The sequence below is a fragment of the Drosophila subobscura genome, chromosome A (genome assembly GCF_008121235.1).
Source record: "Drosophila subobscura isolate 14011-0131.10 chromosome A, UCBerk_Dsub_1.0, whole genome shotgun sequence".
NCBI classification, from domain to species: Eukaryota; Metazoa; Arthropoda; class Insecta; order Diptera; family Drosophilidae; genus Drosophila; species Drosophila subobscura.
Window position 1 is genome coordinate 22,663,880 of NC_048530.1, and position 24,151 is coordinate 22,688,030.

The following is a 24,151-nucleotide window of genomic DNA, read 5'->3' on the forward strand; positions in this document are numbered from 1 at the left end:
TTCCTTCGCCCAATTAAGAGACGAAATTTTCCCGATTTCAAAAGTATATTCCCCGATTCCCCATTTCTTTCAGTGCAATATCTTCATGTTTGTATCTTACTTGTGGTTATGTACATAGGTGTGAACAGAGGGATTTCCTTCTGCGATGCCAGACATATGAATACCGCAGCCCCTGATCCACGATCCGAGCACTAAGTTACACGTTTGTGGAGCGGGAAACCAGAGAGCAAGCGACAAAAGTCATAAATTTAGAAGCAATAAAACTTTCAAGACAAATAAATACCAGTCGTTCCGAGAAACGAGTTGAGTAGGCATTCCCTCTTCTTCGTTGCAATTGTTGTTGCAATACCACCATAAATCCCGAATCACGCAAAATATTTAAACAAACTGTGAAAAAGGGGGCACCGTGGAGCAACGCGCGCTTGCGTGCCGTACGGGTCGCTCGGAATCAAAGGGAAACCAGACCTTGAACGCGCAGTGCACACATTATACAGCGCACTCACACTTACTATGTCAGGGGCATTAATTTATGTGAGAGGAGGAGATCGGCAGTCCAGGTCAACTTTCTGAGTGATCATGTCCTTCAGTGCCATTGAGGATCATTGCGATATTCCACCTTCAGGAACCACACATCTATCGACAGATTGTTTTTCATCTTTGAGCTTGAATACGTCTTGATGATTTCTCAGCTAGGAAGGTACAGTACACAATCTCAGAAACTAGAACCACTTTGTCTGGGGTGATTTATAAATATTTAATAAATTCATCATACAAATTAATAGAATGTCATTAAACTCATAAAAAACGAGAAGGGACGAGTGAGACGCTTCTTAGGCGTCACAACTTTTATACTCGGCAATCAGTACTACATTTGTACCTTAGCGTTTTTTTTCAAATTTTTCTTCATCTGTCATCTACATCAACATCACTTCTAACGCCAACACGTTTTTTTAGCTCGCTCCCCTCCGCTAGAGCCACACACTAAACAAAGCAGAGTATGAATGAGAGAATGCGTAAAAAAAAAAACTTCTGGACGGGGTGGGCTTAGCCACTGCTGTAAAAGATCGTAGGAAGAGAATATCCCGCTGTCTGTTTCTGGCATCATGATCTTACCACCGCAGTTGTGACACTCTGCATCTAGTAGATGCCTCTTTTGGTCAAGTAGCTTTGGCCCCGGGTCCACTTTCTTTTGGCACCTAAACGCGGCCACTCCGCATTCTTAGCATCTGCTGTGTCAATTATTTGGTCCCTCGACTCGGAAATCATCTCATCTCTTCACAGTTCTCTTAACAAACGTGGATTTGGAAAACCAAATAAAAGCTAATTGGTAAAACATATTTTATATGGAGCTACGACTCCCCATCTCTTTCTTTTTCTCTCTCACTTGTAAAAACTGGAAATATTTTTGGGAAACGACACCACGCCACTGCACACCACTCCACTCCACTCCTTCAACAGAAACACATAAAAATGTTGTTTGGTAACCCTTTTGCTTGTTGTCTGTCTTTCTGTCTGCGTGTCGCTTGCCCATAGGAGTATAGGAGGAGCAGGAGGAGGGTTGCACCTCCTCATGTTGTCAAATGAAATGACTTGTTGGCCATCATGATTATTTCAGACATTTGTGGAAAATGTTGTGCCCGAAAACTTTTCTCACTCTGTTGTTTCTCCCCGCTGCTGATACACACACAGCAATCGTTTGTCCCTCGGACTCCGATGCTCTACTGTTTATAAATAATCAACATTTTTGACACAAATTAAACACAAATGTTTAAGGTGGCATGAAGGGGGAGATGAAGACTAAATCTGCCTCTAAATTAGGGTTAGACGCCATTTAATTGCTTTATGTTACATTTTCGAAAGGAAATAAAATCAAATTTTAATTAAATTTGCCGTTGACATTTTCAAGGGGATTACGGATGAGAAATCTAAATCGAAAAGTGGCGGGGAAACCAGTTTCTGCACAATGCTGCATGCCACCAAGCTCCAGCTTAATTCCACTCTGCAGCCAGTCTTCGTTTGAGCTGCTGCTCGTTTCTGTTTATTTTTTGTTGTTCCTTTTGGAGAAACCAGTTTTGCCCAATGCACTATGGGTAAAAAGTCCGTTTTTTTTGGCATAAATCCTAAAAATAGAGCTAGAGTTGCAATTTGTAGAGATTGGCATGAATGTTCGTTAGGCTAAAGTAGAATTTCGGAAACAAAATGTAGTCATTTGGACCCCGCCTACCTCCAGCCCCCATACGAACTGGAACCCATTTACGTCGTATTTATTATAAAAAAATGTATTCCAAAATTTATTATGATAAAAGATCCCATACAACATTTTAGAACTAAAAAAAAATATTTGATTGACTGATTGAATGATTGTTTGGTTAAAAGTAATTTGATTGAAATCGCTCCAACAATTGCAATTGCATTTCGCTTAGTACTTGTTTAACTAAGCAATAAATTGGATAATTTTCGTTTGAATTGTAATAGTTTCATCTTTAGTTTTTATTTATTTATTTATTTATTTCATTTAACAATTATCTGCTAATTATTGAATAGGAATAATAATAATACAATTAAAGTCAGTCAGTTAGTTAGTCAGATTTTGTCAATACTCTTTAAATTACAACATTTTATTGCGTCTGCTTCACGACTGTTGTTGGTCCAGACCTCCAGCAGCAGCTACATGAGCGAACTCATAAGCATCTGCAAAATTTAGCATCTCAAAAACAGCAGACTTTGAAAGCGCCCAAAAAATGTATGGTACTCCGTAAAAATCTTCTAAAACCAGTTTTATTCTATCTTGATATTCAGGAATCAGAAGATTTAAGTCGCATTCAAATATTTAACCCAAAAAAAAATTACATTAATGCCAAAAATTCGGGCTTTTTACCCATAGTGCAATGTCCCACTACCCCTGGCATCCCATTCTTTACTCCCGATTTTCAATATCAGTTGCAGCCGAAGTTCCAGTCTCCAGAAGAGTTAAATTCCAGAGATCCAGTTCCAACGAGGATGAACGTTGTGAGACGCTTCGTACGTGTCGAAACTTTTGACTTTAGTATGATGTGCATACATTTTACAAATGTAACCATATGTTTTTTTCCGGAATTTTACGCACAATGTGTTTTATCTTATCTTCAAAATTGTGGATGTAAGCAATTTTCGCCCTTTGTGGTGGCGGAAGAGAGCGGTGCGACATTTTTAAAAATATACTGGCAACAGTATATAACAGTATTGCTGTACATATGTATGTACATACATATGTATGTATGTTTATATGTATGTATTCATCACAATTGAATGAGTACGTATCTGGTAAAGAAGTAAAATAGTCGCCAGACCTGGTCTAGTCTACAGTTTCAGCCACCCGTCTTCTACCAATTCCTCATTTAAGCCATGTATTGGAGACTTGATGCATTTGGCTGCGAACTCGTTTGGTAGCATTTTGGAACAGGCAGGAGTTCGGATATTGCGGGGGAGACCGGAACAGAAGTTAAAGAATGGAGCAGAAGAGAGACTGGGAAAAATGACTTGGTGGAAGATTACAATTAGGAGTTGTAGGCTTTGAAGAGGGCAAGGGGGGGTAGGGTAGGGGGTGGGGTTGTTTGTACAGAGAGCTGGTCCTGTTTCTGTCTTATTTTCACGCTGCATTTTTTGCGTGGGCCGTGGATGAGGATAGAGTGAAGTGGAGTGCAGCGAAACTGGTAGCCAGACTAGAGATTGATGCGCTGCGATCCAAACCCCAACTTTGAGAGCATTACATGAGAAAAGAGTGCGGATAAGAGGGATTGAGGGAGATTATTTAAATAGTTGGCAACAGTAGGGAGTCAGTGACAGGGCCATGCTCGTGCCTCTGGCTACTAAATCTTGAGCTGTTTGAGCCGCTTTCTTGAGATAATTTGAGATAAAAATCATGCAGATATGCCACATTAAACCAAGGGGAGCTACTATGCCTCATTTTCCATTTTACGAGATAGACCTCGATATTTTTTGCTTTGCTTCCTCCTCCCCTTTCTAACAATAACTGATTACATTCGAAATTGTTTGGATTTGGCGCTCATACCCCTTCGCTCCATCCAACGCTTTTCAATATTACACAATGACTTTGAATATTTGGTCCGTGCTGCGTCCACGTCGCACTGTGGCGCACATCATGGGTGGGATTTTGTGATTAGAGCGATACATCAGCCAGCCTGCCAGTTGTCCGTCTGTTCAATTGGATGAAAGCAAGGAGAGCGACCAACCGGACTGTGGCGGAGGTAGTGCCTGTGCCTGTGGCATTGTCAGTGGCTGTTGTTGTAACAAATATTTTATATGTAGATATGTATGTTAGTTGGGTGTGCATCGAGATACAAGATACACTTATTCTGATTGTTTGTCCAGCCACATGCGGCTTTTCTGCCTGGTTATAGCTGCAGCTCTCGCTCTCGCTTCCACCCTAGCTTTGGCCCTGATTCGGGCTCTTGCTCTGGCTCTGATTCCGACTTCGACTTGGTCCCCTCTCCTTCTCAGCATCAGTTGATGGTCGAAACCAGTTTGGACATTTGAACATTCTTCAACGAGAGCCAAGAAAGATTTTTGTTTCCCTTCTCATTGTGGCAATCGGAGTGGGAATATGAGAAGTGCCAAATATTTTACGGGGCAAGAACTTATGGTGAAAAATAGCGTCTGAAGCCGCGATTATAAAACAAGAAAAGAAATGATGAAAACTTGTGACAATATGTAATTTTTTAAAGATATTGATTAAAATTCAAACCTATATTATGTTACTATGCTTTAATGTGACAAAGTAGCTTTTATAACGCTCATTCACTAGTTCCCATGTCCTGTAAATAAAGTATAAAAGGGACATAAAATGTACATTTTAAAATAATATATACGTAAAATGTGGCAATGTACAGCGTAACGAAAGGTCACAAAAGGTATTGCAACCGCTTGACTAAAGCCTCAAGCTAATCTTTTGCAAAACATGTATTTATTTGAATCCATTTAGATCCCAATGAAAATTATATAAAAAATCTACAATACACAAAAAAGGAATCCAAATAGGAAAGGAAAAGGAAAAAAGGAAAAAGGAAATTCGGAGGAACGCATTGGCAAATCGTCTCCAGAGGAGGATCGTTCATTAAGAAGAGGAGGAGAAGAGATACTTTTAGCTCCAGGTGGCTGCTACGAGGCTGCAATGCGACCGAGGCCCCACGGGCCATGCCGCATGCCTCGTCAACGACACGCGCGTGTTATTGAAGGAGCGGAGAGAGGGAAAGCCCTTTCGGATGATTCATAATTCAAATGCAAATGAAATGCAAACGTTGCCAATAATAGTAATTAAAAGTAATAATAATACATGCAATAGTAATTGCAACATTGAAACATAATGAACGCGAAGAGCGAGAGCAAACAACAAACAAATAAAATATTTAACATAAATCGTCAGTGAAGTGAACACTCGCTACACGAACCGCGGATTACGCACCACGAACAATTTACTATAATACCCCGCAACCCCCTCCTGAAATACAGTGCAACAGTGACCGAAGGAACCGAAACCCGAAAGAGAGAAACGTGTTGCAGCGCTATACCAAAATGACTATGAAATCGATTAAGTACTCCGATTGTGATACCATTATGGATGGCTATAATCCGGTGCCGCCGCCACTGCCACGACGCGTGCCTCCCGTTCGCAACATCTACGCGGAGCCCTTTGCCCATGAACCGAACCATTCCAGCAGGTAATTAAACATTCATCCATTCATTCATTCATTAATACGAGCGGACAATGGATGGATGCATGGGACCATGGATTATATTGTAGCATTCAATTTCAGATTCGAATCCCCGTCCCGTTACAATATTTTTGACTATCTATAAGAGAGAATTACTTGAGAACTTTCCCTTTTGGTTAAGATTTTTATACCCGGTACTTGAAGAGTAAATAGTGTATATTGTATTTGTGGGCGAAAGTGGATTAATGTAAGGCACAGAAGGAAACGTTGCCGACCCTATAAAGTGTATATACATATGTATCTCCTTGATCAGCATCAATAGCCGAGTCGATGTAACCATGACTGTGTTTCTGTTCGTATTGTTTGACGCCTGTTTCTCAGAGACTAAGTATTAGAGTTAGAGTCACAACATTTTGTGTACAGACTAATGTCATATAACACTGAATCAAGTGTTTCAAAATTTCACCCTGCCCCCACAAATGGCGAACATCCCTCATATCCAAAATTTTGAAAATAAGAGAAAACTAAAAAAGCGATTCCGTAAAGAATGGTTATATCTATTAGATCTCCGAATTATGATTGGCTCAGATCATTATTATAGCCAGAATAAAGAAATTCATTTGCAGTGGCTTCCCCAACCCCCTCCAGCAGCTTGGCCACAGCTTGCTTGTTGTCATTTTTTCTATGCATTTTTTCATGCAGTGTGTGGCTCTTGCGGAGGGTATTAAGGCTTGTACGGTTCCTGGAGGATGGTAGAAAATGAGCCAGCAATATATTCGCCTGTCAGTTTCATGCATTTCATATCGAAAACCATTCCATATTTTACTAGAGTGAGTTTTATGCACAACGATCCAAGCCAGAACTGCGGTATGTGGTGTGGGCGTGTGAGGTATACATCTATAATGATGCTGCACTTGATACACTGAATCCTTGTATCCCCAACATCATCATGCCACTATGCCAGAGCAACCATGTGTGTGGCACATAGATGGAGTATCATCACCGTTGATTTTCATAGTTTTTGGTTGCTGATGCGAATATTGAGCGCTGCGGAGAAAAGAAGAGAGAGAACTGGGTTAGAGATTCGTGTGTTCCGTTCCGAGAGTTGTTATCATTTTATATTAAATGAAAATTCCAATTAATTTGTATGGGATGCAAATCGCACATAACAGACACTGAGACAAACTGGCAAAACACTTAAATGCTAAATTGAGAGAGAGAAGGGGAAAAAAACGACTACTTGAATCCACTTAAATGGTTGTTTATGTACTTTCAAATGAGACTTTGTGTCACCTTCTACGGTAGCCCTCCCACACAAAACATTCCCCTACAAGTTGCAATAATATTTTTCCCTTTTCTACTCAAATTTTTAGGTAAGTTAGGGAGGCATTTGGCTCTACCACATACGCTTGTATGTATGTATACATATACATATATGTATATCTTAGGGGAATCCTTCAACCAATATTTGATGAGGTCACCAAATGCTCGACCTAAACTTTTCTCTGCACAAACATGCAGCGGCAGAAGTGAATTTAATAATTCAAGTAGCTTCAGAGAGTAGCTTCACTCTGACTGTAGGTCGGTGGGCGCCGGGCTAAGTTCACTTCAAACAGATGTAAGATATATAAGTAATGTGAAAAAAAGAAGCGCTACCTCTAAAAAAAACTACAAAAAATAACAGACTTTAAATCTTCTTAAAAAAAGCACTGACATCGAAAAAAAATTAAAATTATTTTAAAAAATTTAAAGTCCTTAGTCTATTAGAAAAGAAAAGTTCGATTTTGTCGAGTAGGTTTCGGCAGATCAAAAACTTGTTCAGTTGGGTGTTGATAAAAAGGGCTTATGGCGTGGGGCTTGATTTTGGTTTGGATTTCGCTCCGCTTAAACGCATTACAGCCCCGAACGAAAGATGCATTGAACTTGCAGCAAATATGTGGACAACCTCTTGACCTAGTGGAAAGAAAGTGGACAAAACGAGTTCTCTGCCATGAGAAGAATTTCGCGAGTCCCCCATCAATATCTATCTCTCTGAAGTATCTTTCTGCAGCAGAAGGCAGCAGTAGATTTTATGAGTCCCTAGCATCTTGCTTGAAATGATGGGCTATTTTGTCCTGCTGTGACGCCAGAGCAGAGGGAGCAGAGGTCAAAAAATGCATTAAAAAGAAGTGAAACACTAAAGGCATCTAAATTCGTATCACCAGATGGAGAGTGAGTATCCACTGAATGGAAAGACCCTCGAATGTTGTAAAATGTATGGGTGAAAAACAATAACCATAACCACCTTATAGATACAAATTATTTTCATTGATATCAATCAATTCTCTTTCGTGATTAGAAATAGTTTGAGTTTGGTTTTCTCTTTGTTTATATGTTTGGGCCGAAAAAATGTTGCTAAGGAACCTCAGGTGTTGTGCAGAGCAATACGTGCCTATTATAAATTCTTGTGGTCCGACTGGGAATGTCGCTGCTGCCATTTTTGGGGCACTAGCTTGGAAGTGGATGCACGATTATTGCACTCTGCGATCCGCTGGAGAAAACGTGTACCAGGGGAGCACCGACCACTTTGAGCACATGCCACTCCGGACAACTGATGAAACCGTGCAGCATCCCGGACTCCAGCTGCGCGGCAGACAGGCGGTTAGGTGCGGCTCTGGAAACAACTCCCCAGAGGACGACACTGGTATGCTATCAAGATCTTAGTAACTGTGTGGCTGCTGATCAAGCTCCAGCAGCCCATCGTGGTCATTTTCCAGCTGTGTCCCTATCTTCTGGCTATCTTCTGGAGACATTGCCTGTTATTCGCTTTTTGATAGTTTTTGGGATCTTTGTCCCCGCGTGTGGCAATACACTCGTTGCGTTGCTTCCGGGTTTTTGATTCGGACACGGGGCTGGCCCCCGCTTTGGGAATCGCACGCTCTTGCGGCCGGGGGTATCCTGCCTCTGTTCCACCTTCTGCTCCGCTTTCTTCGGACTCTGCCTAGGAGCTACCTGTTTGGGGACCATGGAGATCGGGCGGCTGATGGTGGAGCTCAGGTTGGCGAAGGACATTGAACGAACGGGGATGCGGTCAGGGGCCAAGATGCCGCTACGCGCTCCATGCCCTGGCAGGGCGGCGTGTGGTAACGGTCGCGCACTGGCCCCAGTGCAGGCGGCGGCGGAGGTATATGGTCCCACCGGGGGGTGAAGCACAGTCTGCAAGTTCGGACTACCCTGCACGGTGCGCCGGAGAAGGGCGTTCTCCTGCATGAAGCGGGCGCGTAGGATGCGCAGCTCCTCCATCAGCTTCTCCCGACGCAACTCTAAGTCCCTAAGTTTCTGATGTTCTGCGGCCAGCGTCTGGCATAGTCGGTGGTACATATTGTTGTTCCGCTCCTGGTCGCGCTCATGATCCCGCCTCCTCTTTCCAAACATCGTTAAGGATTATACGACACGGACTTATATATACATATGTATACTTTACGTATTTTACGGCCCTTGTTGGAAATTGCTTGATTCTAGATGTTTTTTTTTGGGACCAACCCACCGTTTTAACTGAAATTTTGATGAGATTTGTAGCTGTGGTGTGTGCCGACTGAGACTTTGCGGAACATACATATCCTAACAGCTTTATTCTGACAGAACATAGGGTCAAAGCCTACATAATCCTGACATTACACTACTCGACAAAATCAAACTTTTTTTTCCGCTTCGAACCAAATGAACTTTTTCTGATAGAATGAGGACTTTATTTTTTTTTAAGAATTATGGTTTTTTTCTATGGCAGAACTTTTTCTTAAAGAATTTTTAATATTTTGTTTTTTTTTTCTAACGCAATTTTTTGAGGTACCGCTTAATTTTTTCACATAACTTTAGTATCTTACATCTGGTTGTAATAAGCTTGGCCATTCTATTAAAAAAATATTTAGCTTTAAAATGCAAAATGTTGATTTTTGTGAGGTATTTTCTAAGAAATTTTGACTAACAATTCACGAAAAGTACAAAAAAATTAAATCATGTGTCCACTATTTTTGTATGTATAGGTGCATTATTTGAGCATTATTGCTAATCAAAATCTATGGAGAGACGCCTGAGCTAAACTTGTTCAACCAATCATAAAAAAATGAAAAAATCCAAAATATCTGTAATAGTGGACACAGGATTGAACTATACCCGGCACTTTAAGAGTAAATATGGTATTTTTTATTTGTGGGGGAAAAATGTAACACACAGAAGGAAGAGTTTCCGACCCCACAAAGTCGTATATATTGATCTTATATACATATATGTATATACTTGATCAGGATCAATAGCCGAGTCGATCTAGTCATGTCTGTCTGTCCGTTCGTCTGTCCGTCCTTATGAGCGCCTAGTACTTAAAGCCTATAAAGATAGGGCAACCAAGACTTCTGTATGCTCACACTGTTTATAGAGTATTTCAAAATTTCGCCCGCCCCCGCAAAGGGCAAAAATCTGTCAATGCTCCAATCGGATCCCAATTTGGTGATCTGATAGATATGGTCATTCCCTACGGAATGGCGTTTTTAGTTATCTTAAAAATTGCAGATTTGGGAGGTTTTCGCCCTTTTGCGGGGGCGGAAGGGGGCGTAGCTCATTTTTGAAATACACTTGTAACAGTGTGAGCATACAGAAGTCTGGATGCAAAATTTGGTGGCTCTAGCTCTTATAGTCTCTGAGTACTAGGCGCTCATCAGGACAATCAACATTTTTGCATTTAAAAGCTTGATATATTTCAAACGGTAAGCTAAAACCACAAAGTGTTTGGAACACTTTATAAAGGCATTCATCAGCTTTATAGAATAGCAACGTTAATTACAACCAGATGTAAGATCCTTGAGTTATGTCGAAAAAAGGATTACTCCCTCTAAAAAAAGGGTTAAAAACATTACCAAATTAAAAAAATGTTTTAAAAAAAGGTTGTGCCATGGAAAAAAAGTGTATCATCAAACCATTTCTAAGCCCCATATTTTTCAGAAAAAGTTAGTCTGGATCGAAGCGGCAAAACTGTGTCGAGTAGTGTTATTAATGTATCTTCTTGTTCCAAAATGATTGATTCTGATAATGAAAAGTAATCTTAAATACTTATACCATACATTATTTTGGAATACAATTTCTTTTAGTGTCTGCCTTCCATTTTCTCTCCATGTTCGTGGTTTCCTTCTTTAGGGCCATTAAACATCCATCAATGCCTTTGCATGTATCAAATTGGTTAAACTATGAGTATAGGAGTAAACAACTTTCGACGGTTTCATGCTCTTTCTTCTTCCACCGTTTCTCCTCTACGACTGGGCCTAATTTATATTTTGACAGATTTTAAACCATTGTTGTGGCAAGTCAATGAACTGGAAAAATCGCCTAGTTTCACACTCCACAGACACTTTACAGTCTCTTTTCTATTCTTCGTCTCCTGCCAGGACTAGAACTCTTTTCAATTAGGGCACTGTCCTGGGTACTGGGCCTGGTCCCGTCCATTGGCCCGGCCCCTCCTTCATGTTTTGTGTGCTGTGAATGGCCAAGTATATTAAAAATATATTTCTTTTGGCAAGACAAAACGTTCAGCCCGCAAGGGTGCACAAGGAACTGAAGGGATGACGAATGAGGGATGATTGCAGGATTAAGGATTGAGGAAGGAGTGTGGCAAGAGATAGTGACAGTGTCCCTGGTCCCTTATTTCCCTTACTATTGGCGGAGCTGTAACAAAAGCATAAGAGGATGAAGTACTGGATGTAGGAGCCAGGATTTAGGACCGAGAACACAGAACCCAGAACACTGTCCCGGATCCTCAAAGAGTGAGCGGTGGAAGCCGGGCGGCTATTGTTCTGCTACGCGAAATAGCGCATATAAGAACCCAAAGTACGACGGACATAAATGAAAAAAAAAACGACGTTAAGGACGTGTAAGACGCTTCTTACGCGTCACAATTTTTATACCCGGTACTCAGTCCGTAAATTTTAACATAGTTTTTATACCCGGTACTCGAAGAGTAAATAGGGTATATTGTATTTGTGCGGATAACGGTTGTATGTAACGCACAGAAGGAAACGTTTCCGACCCCATAAAGTATGTATATTCTTGATCAGCATCAATAGCCGAGTCGATTGAGCCATGTTTGTCTGTCCGTCCGTCCGTCTGTCCGTCTTGTTTGTCGGCTAGTTCTCAGAGACTATAAGAGCTAGAGCCACCAAGAATATATATACTTTATGGGGTCGGAAACTTCTCCTTCAGTGTGTTACACACATCCACTTCGTGCACAAATACAATATACTCTATTTACTCTTCGAGTACCGGGTATAAAAACAGAAGAAGAAGTGGCAAGGGTCAAGAGACGCAGAAATCAGGGTAGCAAATGGCATTAAGAAGCGGTTAGGGTCAAGTAAGGCTCAAAGGAGCATGAGCTTTAGAACGAAGCCAAAGCCAGAGTGCTGAAACTGAGGTGTGAGGCAGAAAGTGAAATAAAGGGAGAGAATTTTTAAAAATATAGCCTGGGAAAATGGAAATGGAAGGAAAAAGCTAGAAATAGGCTCCCTCCCGAGAGCCCCACACTGAAGGTTCATGGCAGAGGAAGAGACGCGGCAGAGGCAGAGGCCGCCTACTGCAGAAGAAGAGTGTGAATGAGAGAATGTGAAAAAAATCAATTTCTTCATTGTGGCTATAATAGATAGATATGGTCATTCCCTACGGAATGGCGTTAGTTTTCTTTTATCTTCAAAATTGTAGCTTTGGGGGGTTTTCGCCCTTTTGCGGGGGCGGAAGGGGGCGGGGCTAATTTTTGAAATAAACTTGTAACAGTGTGATCATACAGAAGTCTGGATGCAAAATATGGTGGCTCTAGCTCTTATAGTTTTAGAGTACTAGGCGCTCATCAGGACGGACAGCTGATCGAGAATATAAATACTTTATGGTGTCGGAAACGTTTCCTTTTGTGCGTTACAGACAACGTTATTCGCACAAATACAATATACCCTATTTACTCTTCGAGTACCGGGTTAAAAACAGGAACACAAACGTGAAGAGGACCTGGAACAAGAATTGGAAAAGGATCTTAAAACAGCACACTGGGGCTAATCAGGCACCCTTCATCTCCATCTTCGACCTTGCCCACTTTTTCATCAAAATTTTGCCAAGACAAAAGAAAAGCTCACTGCCAAAAACCAAAAACAGTGTCAAGGAGTCACAGACATAGGAAGATCCGGAAAGTGAAATATAAAATATTTTGTGGTCACCGCGCCTCACCTAACTGAAGCCTCACACTTTCAAAATATCAGTACCAGTCGCAATCACAATCCCATCACGACCCCATTCCAGAGTCTCGCAAAGAGTCTCAACTGCAACTGTGAGCCATCCACTTTGCGCTTCTTACATGTTTCCACATGTTTTAGTTGCTACTGAGCCCCGCCCCTCCCTTTTTATATTGCCTGTTTTATTTCTTTCTTTTTGGACGACTTTCCCCTAACACTCCTTACCTCTCACTAGTATGTCTGTGATGCTGCACAAAAACTTCCGAATAGATTCTGCAAACGCAAGCAGGAAAACGTTAATCTGGCTAAAGCTGAAACGTAAAGTTTTACTTAAAGAAAACGACTTGCGGCATGAAGCAGCCTTGCGGCTTCTCAGTTAGCGATGCTCTGAGTTTCTGTGTGGAAACTACTCATTTCCCAGTGCATCTGCATGTTCAGATGCAATACAAATGTGCCGTCCCTTCTTCGTGTGCCACCGACTGTAGATAATTACAAAACCCGAAATACCGCACCCATCAAAATGCGAAAAAGGTCTCGTTCCGTCTTCCCTGAGAGCAAGAACGTTGCGATGAAGAGACTACTATTTTTTTTAAGGAAATGTCACCATTTTGACCATTTAAAAGCCGGACAAACCGAACGTTTTATGCCACTGACGTACGCCTGTCTTTGCTTTTGCAGTACTTTTGCGGGGCATGTATCTTTTAATTCAGCTGGAGCTGGATTTTTATTGTTTGCTGCCCCCGAGTGCGAAGACAAAGTGCGAGTGGGTAAAAAATACAAAAAGGCGTTGCGGCGACTTGTGCCTGAAATTTTGAACATGCTTTCGACATCGACATCTCTTGGGTATTTTTATACCCGGTACTCGATGAGTAAATAGGGTATATTGTATTTGTGCGAATAACGGTTGTATGTAACGCACAGAAGGAAACGTTTCCGACCCCATAAAGTATATATATTCTTGATCAGCATCAATAGCCGAGTCTATGTCTGTCTGTCCGTCTGTCCGTCCTGATGAGCGCCTAGTACTCAAAAACTATAAGACCTAGAGCCACCATATTTTGCATCCAGACTTCTGTATGCTCACACTGTTACAAGTGTATTTCAAAAATGAGCCACGCCCCCTTCCGCCTCCGCAAAAGGGCGAAAACCTCCCAAATCTACAATTTTTAAGATAGCAGAAAACTAATCATTATTAAAGCCATAATGAAGAAATTAATTTGCAGTGGCCAAACCCACCCCGTCCCGCAGCATTCACACTCTGCTTCGCGCTGTTTATGGCCTCCGCCCCTGACACGTCTCTGCCTCTGACTCTGCCGCTGCCTCTGCCGCGACTCTGCAGTGTGTGTCTATAGGGGAGGGTGGCGAGCTAAAGGAGCGTGTTGGCTTGAGCAGTGTTGTTGATGTAGATGACAGATGAAGAAAAAATTTACAATTTGACAAATAACCTCTAAAGTGCAGATGTAGTACTGAGTGCCGGGTATAAAAGTTGTGACACGTAAGAAGCGTCTCACACGTCCCTTCTCGTTACGACTATCTTTGCTTCGGTTTGGACTCAGGAATGAACAGGGAGACGGAATGACCACAAAGCTAGACGCCCAAGAGCCGCGACTTTGTACTGTCCTTTCTCTCCTCCTTCCCTTCTCTCCCTCCTGCTCCGATCCAACCAGATTTTGGTTTGTGCTCTGGATTTTGTTGCTGTCTGTGTTCTCTGTCGCCGAGAAATGCATTCGTTGGCTTTGGAGCTTACTTACAAGTAAGAGGAAGATACGAGAAATCCAAATGATATACATATAACGCGGATATAAAGAGCCACACTGAGACAGAGACAACAACTGTTACTGAGAGTAACAAGCCCATTCCGAACACCAGCCTGTGGGCCTGTGCACCAGCTGTTTCTCAGTCCACACACGCTCTTCGTATCGATATATCGATAAGAATCTGTGGATTTTGTTAACGTTGATGGATACTACACAAACGAAAAGACAAACGAAAAGTTTCCGGTTCATTTTTTTTTTATATGAAGTTTCGCAGGATTTTTTTTTCGTGGTGCTGGATACCCGCCTTTTAAGTGGATTTGTGGACAAAAAACAGGTCTCTCTGTCTCTCTCTTGTCGGGGTTGGGTTACGTGCCAGGTCAATTGTGGATCAAATTTGTCAATATTTATGTCGATAAACAAAATAGGAATAAACATCAGGCGAAACCTGTACTTCGGGGCGGAGCTTGAGACTAAGCCACGTACATATAAGGAAGAGGATGCGCATACGTGCAACCCCTCTCAGAATGGGGCAGGCATTGGCATCGACTTCCCATCCCATCCCCTACCACCAGCGATGAGTGAAGTACGTGCCACGGGCGAACGAGACAAGTTAAATCGTCGCGTTATTGATGGCGAATGTACGTGATAGGCTCACACACCACCGGACCACAGGGCAATATCATCGTGCATCATGTCTCATGCCTAATGGTCATCATCATCATTTGGTTAATGCCCATAATGAAGGTTGAGAGAACTTTGCGACGCCAACAGCTTTCAACAATCAATCAAGGAGCCACCTGTGTGACAACTTTTTATTCGGTGGAGAATTGTAGGCTCAAAAGTTTCAGACCTCTTACATTAAAGTGATTAAAAAGACACCAGGCTGTCCATCATGGTGATGTTCCACAATAGATGTTCCACTCTTTCTTCGAAAGAAAATTCCTTCATCGTCATCGATTTCTCTATTTCGTGTAGTGTTTGGCTATAGGGGAGGACAGCGCGCTAACAGAGCATGTTGGCGTGAGAAGTGAGGTAGATGAAGATGTCAAATGTAGAAACAAATTTAAAATGTAAAATTCGAACAAAAAAACAATAAGGTACAGATAAACTGACTGAGTACCGGGTATAAAAGTTGTGACGCGTAAGAAACGTCTCACACGTTTTAAGATCACCATTTTCAGCACAATTTTTGCCGAGGGTAACGGAGAAGAATAACACTACTCGACACGATTTTGCCGTTTCGATCCAGACCAACTTTTTCTGAAAGATATGGGGCTTAGAAATGGTTTGATAATGGTTTGTTTGCTTGTATGGCAGAACTTTTTTTTGAAGAATTATTAAAATCAGGTATTTTTTTTAACGTTAACACATTTTTTTAGCTCTTTATACTTTTTTAAGTATTTCTCCAAATTAGTTTTCTTTAAAAAAAAAACTAATTTGCCGTGGTCCCCAAAATAAGAATTTTTTAAGAAATGACTTCATCGTTGGACTGAAATTTTTTCCGCAGGAATATTTATTGAGGTTTAGAAACACGAAATAGTGACTAGGGAATCCAGATAATAGCCTAGTTGAGGGAGCAGTTCGCATCGTAATGCACCGCTTCACCGTTGAATTGTCTCGCTGAAAAAACGTTTGCCCTTGTCCAAATGTATTCGTTTCATTTTCAAATTCTCGTTAGATCTATTCAAAAAGTTGGCATAATTTTTGCCAGATTCTGAAGGTAGTCACATGCATTTATAAAACCATTTTCCTATTTATTTACATAATACCATTTTGAAGTTGTCACAGTATTTCGCTCTTTTTCGACTGTGAGAAAACGCGGCAGCCATATTTCGGAAAGCTTTTGCTTACCCAATTTATCATTTAAAACTAAAACCACTTAGCGATGTATGTAGTTGCCTATAACTTCAATATCCGATCGGACAGCACCACATTGTGAATTTTTTTATATATCTCTGGGATTGGACCATAACTGGGATACCAGGATGTGGGCATCTTTGAGCTTATACGGTCAAAACGAAATACAGTAGCCACTTTCTTGCAACGGCCAATATTAAACCACATGGCAACATAAGTTAATCAGCATGCTCCATTGTCGTTTCATTCACACTTACTACGCAGAGCCCTTTCACTAGTACTTATTGACAGCATTGTTAGGGGTGCCGTTTAGCCGACGGGACCGCCTATTAATATTGCATAATGTGCAGACCCGACGAAACCGATGTCAATAAAACGCATTGGGTGTTGTCAATCCACAAAAAGAAAGAGAGAATGGCGACTAGATACATATATATGTATGAACATATGTATACACGTGGATGAGGCACAAAGAACTTATGTTCTGGGGAGGCGAAGGCACCAATCAAATAATCTTTCCAATCGTTCTTCCATGCATCCGCATTACCAATGAAAAAAACAACTTCTTGTTATTAATTTATATGCCTTCCCGGAAAATCCGCTAACGAAAGAGTCTAAAGAAAGAGACAGACCACGACGTAGGAGGATAACTCTTTATAAGGATGTGAAAAAGTTCGGCACTGCTAATTGAGCGAACACTTAAATCTTGTGCCCTTTCTTCTCTATTAATTTTCTATTAATTGCCACGGAGAGAAGAACGGAAATTAATATAATCCCCGTTTCCGATCCCATAAAGTGTATATATTCTTGATCAGCATCAATAGACGAGTCGATAGAGCCATGTCTGTCTGTCCGTCCGTCCGTCTGTCCGTCCGTCTTGTTGAGCGCCTGGATCTCAGAGACCATGAGAGCTAGAGCTACCAAATTTTGCATCCAGACTTCTGTAGAAACACACTGTTACAAGTGTATCTTAAAAATGAGCCCCGCCCCTTCCGCCCCCGCAAAAGGGCGAAAACCCCTCAAATCTACAATTTTTAAGATAAAAGAAAACTAAAATCACCAAATTGGGATCCGATTGGACCATTATTATGGTCACAATGAAGAAATTTATTTGCAGTGGCTAAACCCACCCCGTCCCGCAGCTTATATATGTTTTTTTCACATTCTCTCACTCACACTCTGCTTCGCGCGGCCTCTGCCGCGAGTCTGCAGTGTGTGGGTTTAGGGAAGGGGAGCGAGCTAAAGGAGCGTGTTGGTGTGAGAAGTGTTGTACATGTAGATGACAGATAAAGAAAAAATGTTAAATGTTAAAATGTTAAAAAATTGGCAGCAATGCATTCAAATATATTTCAGATATTTCATAAACATTTGGCTCTGCTCTGCTGTATCTATTTACTTTACATGTACATATGTATGTATGTAGGTATGTAGATTCGAGATTAGGGAAACAGAGAGCATAGCTGCAGGGAAAACAATCGAAAACAGTTAATTTTAAAGGCGGACCCTTCTTTCTTTCTTCTTCTTCTGGACTCTTTTCTATGTCCGGGCACTTGGTTGACTTAACTAACTTTTGACAAAAGTCAGACAAAAACAGCCCTGTCCAAAGAGGGGACTCAGCAATAGCCAGTCTTAAGAAGCGAGAGGGAGCGAGATGGTTAACGGACAGCCGACAGCCGCCACACACGCGGGAGTCATAAAAACGTATGGTAAAATATATGAAAATACACCCTTCCTATTGTGAAGAACGAGAAATAAAATGCAAAGCGTTTTAACCCTTAAATATAAAAAACGCACACGGTGCCGTGTTTCGATCCTGAAGTAATATAAAATGAAAACCGATGACTGTCTGTCGTCTACAACCCTTTGGGCCATTTAAACTTTAATGCTAAGTTTAGCGAAAGCAGAAAAACCAGAAAAAACGAGTAGGAACGTGTCACACGCTTCCTACGCGTCACAACTTTTATACCCGGTACTCAGTACTACATTTTTTCTTCATCTGTCATCTACATCTGCATCTCTTCTCACGCCTGCACGCTCTGTTATCGCGCTCCCCTCCCCTAGAGCCATACACTGCACGAAGCAGAGTGTGGAATAAGAGAATGTGTAAAAAATAAAAATAAAAAAAAGCTGCTGGATAGGGTGAGGGTAGCCACTGGAAATTAATCTCTTAATTTTGGCTATAATAATGATCCAATATAATCCAAATTCTTTGATCTGATAGATATGGTCATTCCCTTCGGAATGGAATTTTTAGTTTTCTCTTATCTTCAAAATTGTGGACACAGCAGATTTTCGCCCCGTGTGGGGCGGAAAGGGGCGCGGCTCATTTTTTAAATACACTTGTAACAGAGCACACAGAAGTCTGGATGCAAAACGTGGTTACCCTATCTTTAATAACCTCTGAGTACTAGGCGCTCATAAGGACGGATACTCTGACGGACGGACAGACAGACATGGTTATATCGACTCGGCTATTGATGTTGATCAAGATTTTATATATACTTTATGGGGTAGGAAACGTTTCCTTCTGTGCGTTACATACATCCAATTTTCCCCACAAATACAATGTACCCTATTTACTCTTCAAGTAACGGGTATAAAAATAGGAGAGGAATGTGATGGGAAAAATGAAAGAAAGCCTAGGAACACCCTAACAAAAACGTGTTCTGTCTATCGATCTACGCATATTTTTGGATATCCAGATATCTCCATACCCTCTATAGAAACTATACAAGAGCTTTGAAGTTATTTCCTTATTTGATGGGATTCCCTATATATCGATATCTTCTACAGAGATAAAGATACATACCAAAGCGCCTAGACGATAGCATACAAGTTTCCAATTAGTGATCAATATTCAAGCTCCGTTTACGCGTTAGGGTATCAATGAACCACAACGGCAGAAAAACAGCAGCAACAGCAGCAGAGACATCATTAGAAACAGGAACAAAAGAAGGACCAGGAGCAATGTGGCATGCAATTGCTGTAAAACAAAGGCAATGAAACTTCAAAATGAATACAAAAGGCCAAATAGGGCAGCAACAGGAGCAACAGCAGGATGCGACCCTCATACGAATACAAATAATGATAGGAATATATCGGAATGCGTGGCCACAACGGTCGTGTCGTGAACAACGGTATTGTAGGGAACACTAAATGGGAACAGAAGGCGACAGGCTGATTCACAAAATATGGACATATATGTATATGTACATACATACATATGTACGGCAAGAGAACTGCGAAAGGGAATGGAACAGAATGATGGAAAGATATGTACTTCTACGTACTGCGCAGCCTTGTAATAGGGACTTGTGAAGGAATAATAAGGGAAAAGTATGTAGGTAGTTTACCTTTGGAGGTATGATTGGAGAATTCGGAATAGTAGGAATATAATATAATAAAAAAAAAATAAATAATAAGAATATAAGGAGAACGAGAAGGGACGTGTAACAACTTTTATACCCGGCACTCAGTACTACATCTGTACCTTAGCGGTTTTTTGTCAAATTTTACATTTGTTCTTCATTTGTCATCTACATCTACAACAGTTCTCACGCCAACACGCTCCTTTAGCTTGCCCCCCTTGCCTAGACCCACACACTGCAGACTTACGGCAGAGGCAGCGACGCGGCACTGCGCGAAGCAGAGTGTAAATGAGAGAATGTGTAAAAATCAAGGACGGGGTGGGTTTAGCCGCGGCAAAGGCAGAGGAACGGCAGGGGCAGAGGCCGCACACTGCGCGAAGCAGAGTGTGAATGAGAGAATGTGCAACAAACAAATATAAACTGCGGGACGGGGTGGGTTTAGCAACTGCAAATTAATTTCTTCATTGTGGCTGATATAATGATGATCCAATCGGATCCCAATTTGGTGATCTGATAGATATGGTCATTCCCTTCAGAATGGCGTTTTTAGATTTCTTTTAGATTTGGGTGGTTTTCGCCGTTTTGCGGGGGCGGGGCTCATTTTTGAAATACACTTGTAACAGTGTGAGCATACAGAAGTCTATATAAAAAATTTGGTGGCTCTAGCTCTTATAGTCTCTGAGTACTAGGCGCTCTTCAGGACGAACAGACGGGCAGATGGACGGACAGACAGACATGGCTCAATCGAGTCGGCTATTGATGCTGATCAAGAATATATATACTTTATGGGGTCGGAGACGTTTCCTTCTGTGCGTTACATTCATTCACTTTGTGCACAAATACAATATACCCTATTTACTCTTCGAGTACCGGGTATAAAAATCAAGTCAGCGTAATATGGATACTGTAGAGAAATTCATTTGCAGTAACTATCCCCCAACCTTTCCAGCAGCATTGCACGCTGAATTAGGAGGAGGGCATGGGAAAGGAAGGGCAGACAAACAATGATGAAAATAGTGAAAAACACACAAAAAAAGGAAGACGGACAGAGACTGACACCTGCTTTCTTCTAATGGGAGATCGTTGATTTCACAAATCTTCCTCTCTATCTTACACGACTGCTAAAATATTCATTCTGCATAGCATATTCCCCCGTCTGGAAATAATGGCTTGAGAGATTTTGTACATGTGCCAAACTTTGCTGACTCGCTTCGTCCAGTTTCGGCCTTTGTGCTGAACGCAGCGCATTTTGTGCGATACTGGAGGGCCAGAAGGAGGCCAAGAGTTTTGTCTAAGGGTAGGCGAACGGCTGCGAGGGGGGGTTGCACCCACACTGTTACATGTTTATTTCAAAATTTCGCCCCCCACAAAGAGCAAAAATCTCTGTGATATCCCAGCCATCTGAATGCAAAATTTCGTGGCTCTAGCTTTTATAGTCTCTGATATACAGACGCTTCATCAAGACGAACGGATGGACGGACAGACAGACATAAACTCGGCCATTGATGCTGATCAAGAATATAAATGTATGGAATCCCCATTTCTGATGGGGAGATCGTGTGCCAACTGCGTTTGCCTCTGCCTTCAGCCGTTACCGCTCTTGTTGTTATTTAATTTTTCGTTTGTATGATTAGAGGTTACAATGCTAATTTATTTTCTCTTTTCGTGTATGAGTGTTTGTGTGGCTTGTATTCCCTAATAGTGCTATTCCCATTCCAAATGCTATCCCATTACCTAGCTTCGGGCGTCCTCCGTTCGGACGTTATAGCTGTAATTAGCCATACCGTTATTTGTCAATGCTTAATTTATGCAAAATATATCCAAGAAAAAAAAAAGAACTCCTTTTGTTATGTTTCCTTTCTTTCCAGTTCCTCTTTTTGTGGGTTTCGTTTGTGGCTTTTGTTTCTGCTGTTCCTCTGTTTCTGGGGCTATCACTTTTTGTATTTGAACTACGTGCTAAATGAGCCGAATGCTTGGGTAATGCCCCGCTATCAGAATCGAGCGCCAGCCTAAATGGTGGTTTTCGTAGGGTAGGCTGGGTCCCTTAATGGCGTCAATAATTGAAAACGGGGAGTTCTATTTAATGGAGGGTTTGGTTCTGACCCTGTATGTTTCATGATTTCGGTCACCAAACGCATTATAAGGATGTACATACATACAGTATGTACATAGATTTTTACAAGGAATTGACTGTTACTCCTAGCTATTCCCGGCTATGAATGTGTAATCATTTGCAGTTTAGATTCAAAACTAATATTAAGATATTTATCCGAATGCGGAAAAACGTCATCAATGTGCCACTCTTTAAAATAAGCAAAAACCATTGGGATTAATAATAATTTGTTTGTGTCAGTTTATTTCGGTTATTCTGTCTTGTCGGGTTACCTAAAGTGGATATTTGTAAGGTATTTCTGCAACCAGTCTTTGGCACTTGTTTAATTTCCATTTCTTTCTTCTCTCTTTTCTTTCAGGTATGTATCAGAGTGGAACTATTACATTGCCATTGCCCATCGAAACTTAAGTTCAGGCTAAGTACCAAACCACATCATCATGATGCGTGTACGAAGCGTAGATACATAATAACATGCAAATGAACATGTATGTACATATATAAATATTTTGTTGTGGTAGTTGTGGCTAACTGAAAAACTTAACTGAAAAAGTATTACCTACTGCCCAAAACTATAGAAAAAGCCATGGACACGACTCAGCCAGGGTTTCGGAAAGGCCTCGAAACTTTAAATATAACCACATACTTTTTAAGGCATGACTTGATACTCTGGTGCTCGGGTGGACACTCTGCGCCAGGCAAAAGTTTCCTCCACACTGGCATCACAGATTGGGTGTGTGATAGTGGCATGTCCATGTCCCAAAAAAGTTCCCATACTTTACCCCATTCTCTACCTCCTCCTATTCTCTTTCGATTACATTATCAATAAACGCCTTTTGCTCTCTTTGCGATTTTGTGCGGCACTCGCCTTAATTTCTTCGGGAGCATCTTCGGGGGAGCTGCGGCTTTGGGGCGTGACGCCAACTATGAAACAACGGCACTAAAGACTAACGCTCAAAATGTGAGTAATCTGCAGGGCCCACACACATGCATAAAAGGCAGTTACGCGAATGTAAAGGGTTGGCATAGAAGCGGATGGCTGGAGATATGTATGTATGTACATATATACATACATACAAATGTACATACATACATACATATATGCTTAGATACGCCGTGCCCTGCCCTGCCGCTGCCTCATTCTCGGCTCAAGGATGCCCCACCTACGTATGTCGTGTTGTTTGTGGCCTACCAACAGAAATTTGTTGGGCCATTTCCAAGCCAACAAATCTCTGCAATGCTGGTGCCCGTCCGGTCCAACAACCATTTTCATCCCCAAACACATCCGCACGGCAATAAAGTGCTGAATGGAGCTCCGTCGCCAGCATATGGAAGAGCCTGTCAGGGAAACTTTTGTGCAGCCTATACCCGTAACGTACCCATGTTGCAACCTGGGCACCAATGAGTCTAATGTAGGGATTCCTTTTTGCGTGGATATATTTACAGAAACATTTGGCTTGTAAGTAGTCTGTAAATCCATGTTTTATAGTTTAGCTGGCAATGTCTGAACCGTTCAAAATTTCAATAGCCTGGCAAGGCAAGGCCATGATCCCTTGTAGCTTTACCTCACTAATACACATTTCGTGCCGTCAATGCTGTAATGGCGGCATTTCCTGTGAAAACATTCTTCATCGATCTGTAGCGCACAACCTTCTTCTCATTGGCTCAATCAATTGATTGATTCTTAGATGAAGGCGTGGCGGCTCTGACTTTGCTATAGGGGAAGAGGAGTCTACAACGTGGAAACACATACAGCTTGTAATTTCCAAATGCACATGCACCAGATGCTGATGATGCTGCTCCCTCCGCTAACAAGCCTCGATCGAAGGACCAATAACCTAGGCAGTCAAGCGGTTCCCTGTCTCTGCCTGGGTGCATACAAAAAATGTCGCTGAGCTTTAAGTTTTTTTCAACAAGTTCCGCCATATCTCTATCGCTTTTTCCGGGGTTAAAAAGAAATGAACAAGAAAATACAGGAAAGGACTGAATTGAGAGCATCACCACCCACCAACCACCACACCAAAAGTAAAAAAGCCACAATCATAGATAATATGCAGCACGGGCTTGTGGTTATTTTGTATGCTTCGTTGGTCTGCCAGATTCCATGAAC

The 24,151-nt window shown here is 41.6% G+C and overlaps 2 protein-coding genes across 4 annotated transcripts in view; one reads left to right on the forward strand and one right to left on the reverse strand.

Moving 5' to 3' along the window:
- The first annotated feature begins 297 nt into the window (after positions 1-297).
- The window catches only part of LOC117903650 (teneurin-a), a 114,139-nt gene continuing 90,285 nt past the window's right edge, over positions 298-24,151 (forward strand). Inside the window, exons 1-2 of one of the 3 annotated variants that reach the window (XM_034815952.1) lie at positions 298-302; positions 5,526-5,717. In XM_034815952.1, the coding sequence (XP_034671843.1) occupies positions 5,572-5,717 (146 nt within the window). In that variant the 5' untranslated portion in view covers positions 298-302; positions 5,526-5,571. Of the gene's footprint in view, positions 303-5,030; positions 5,718-24,151 lie in introns of those variants that run through there. The other 2 variants (XM_034815951.1, XM_034815953.1) reach the window with 2 other exon arrangements.
- On the reverse strand, positions 8,407-9,315 carry LOC117903651. The gene has a single exon (XM_034815954.1). The coding sequence runs from the start codon at positions 9,123-9,125 to the stop codon at positions 8,487-8,489; it is 639 nt and encodes a 212-aa protein (XP_034671845.1). The 5' UTR covers positions 9,126-9,315; the 3' UTR covers positions 8,407-8,486.

What these genes read in the sequence shown, in the direction of transcription:
- LOC117903651 (XM_034815954.1), bottom strand. Translation starts at nt 9,125, where the DNA reads ATGTTTGGAAAGAGGAGGCGGGATCATGAGCGCGACCAGGAGCGGAAC.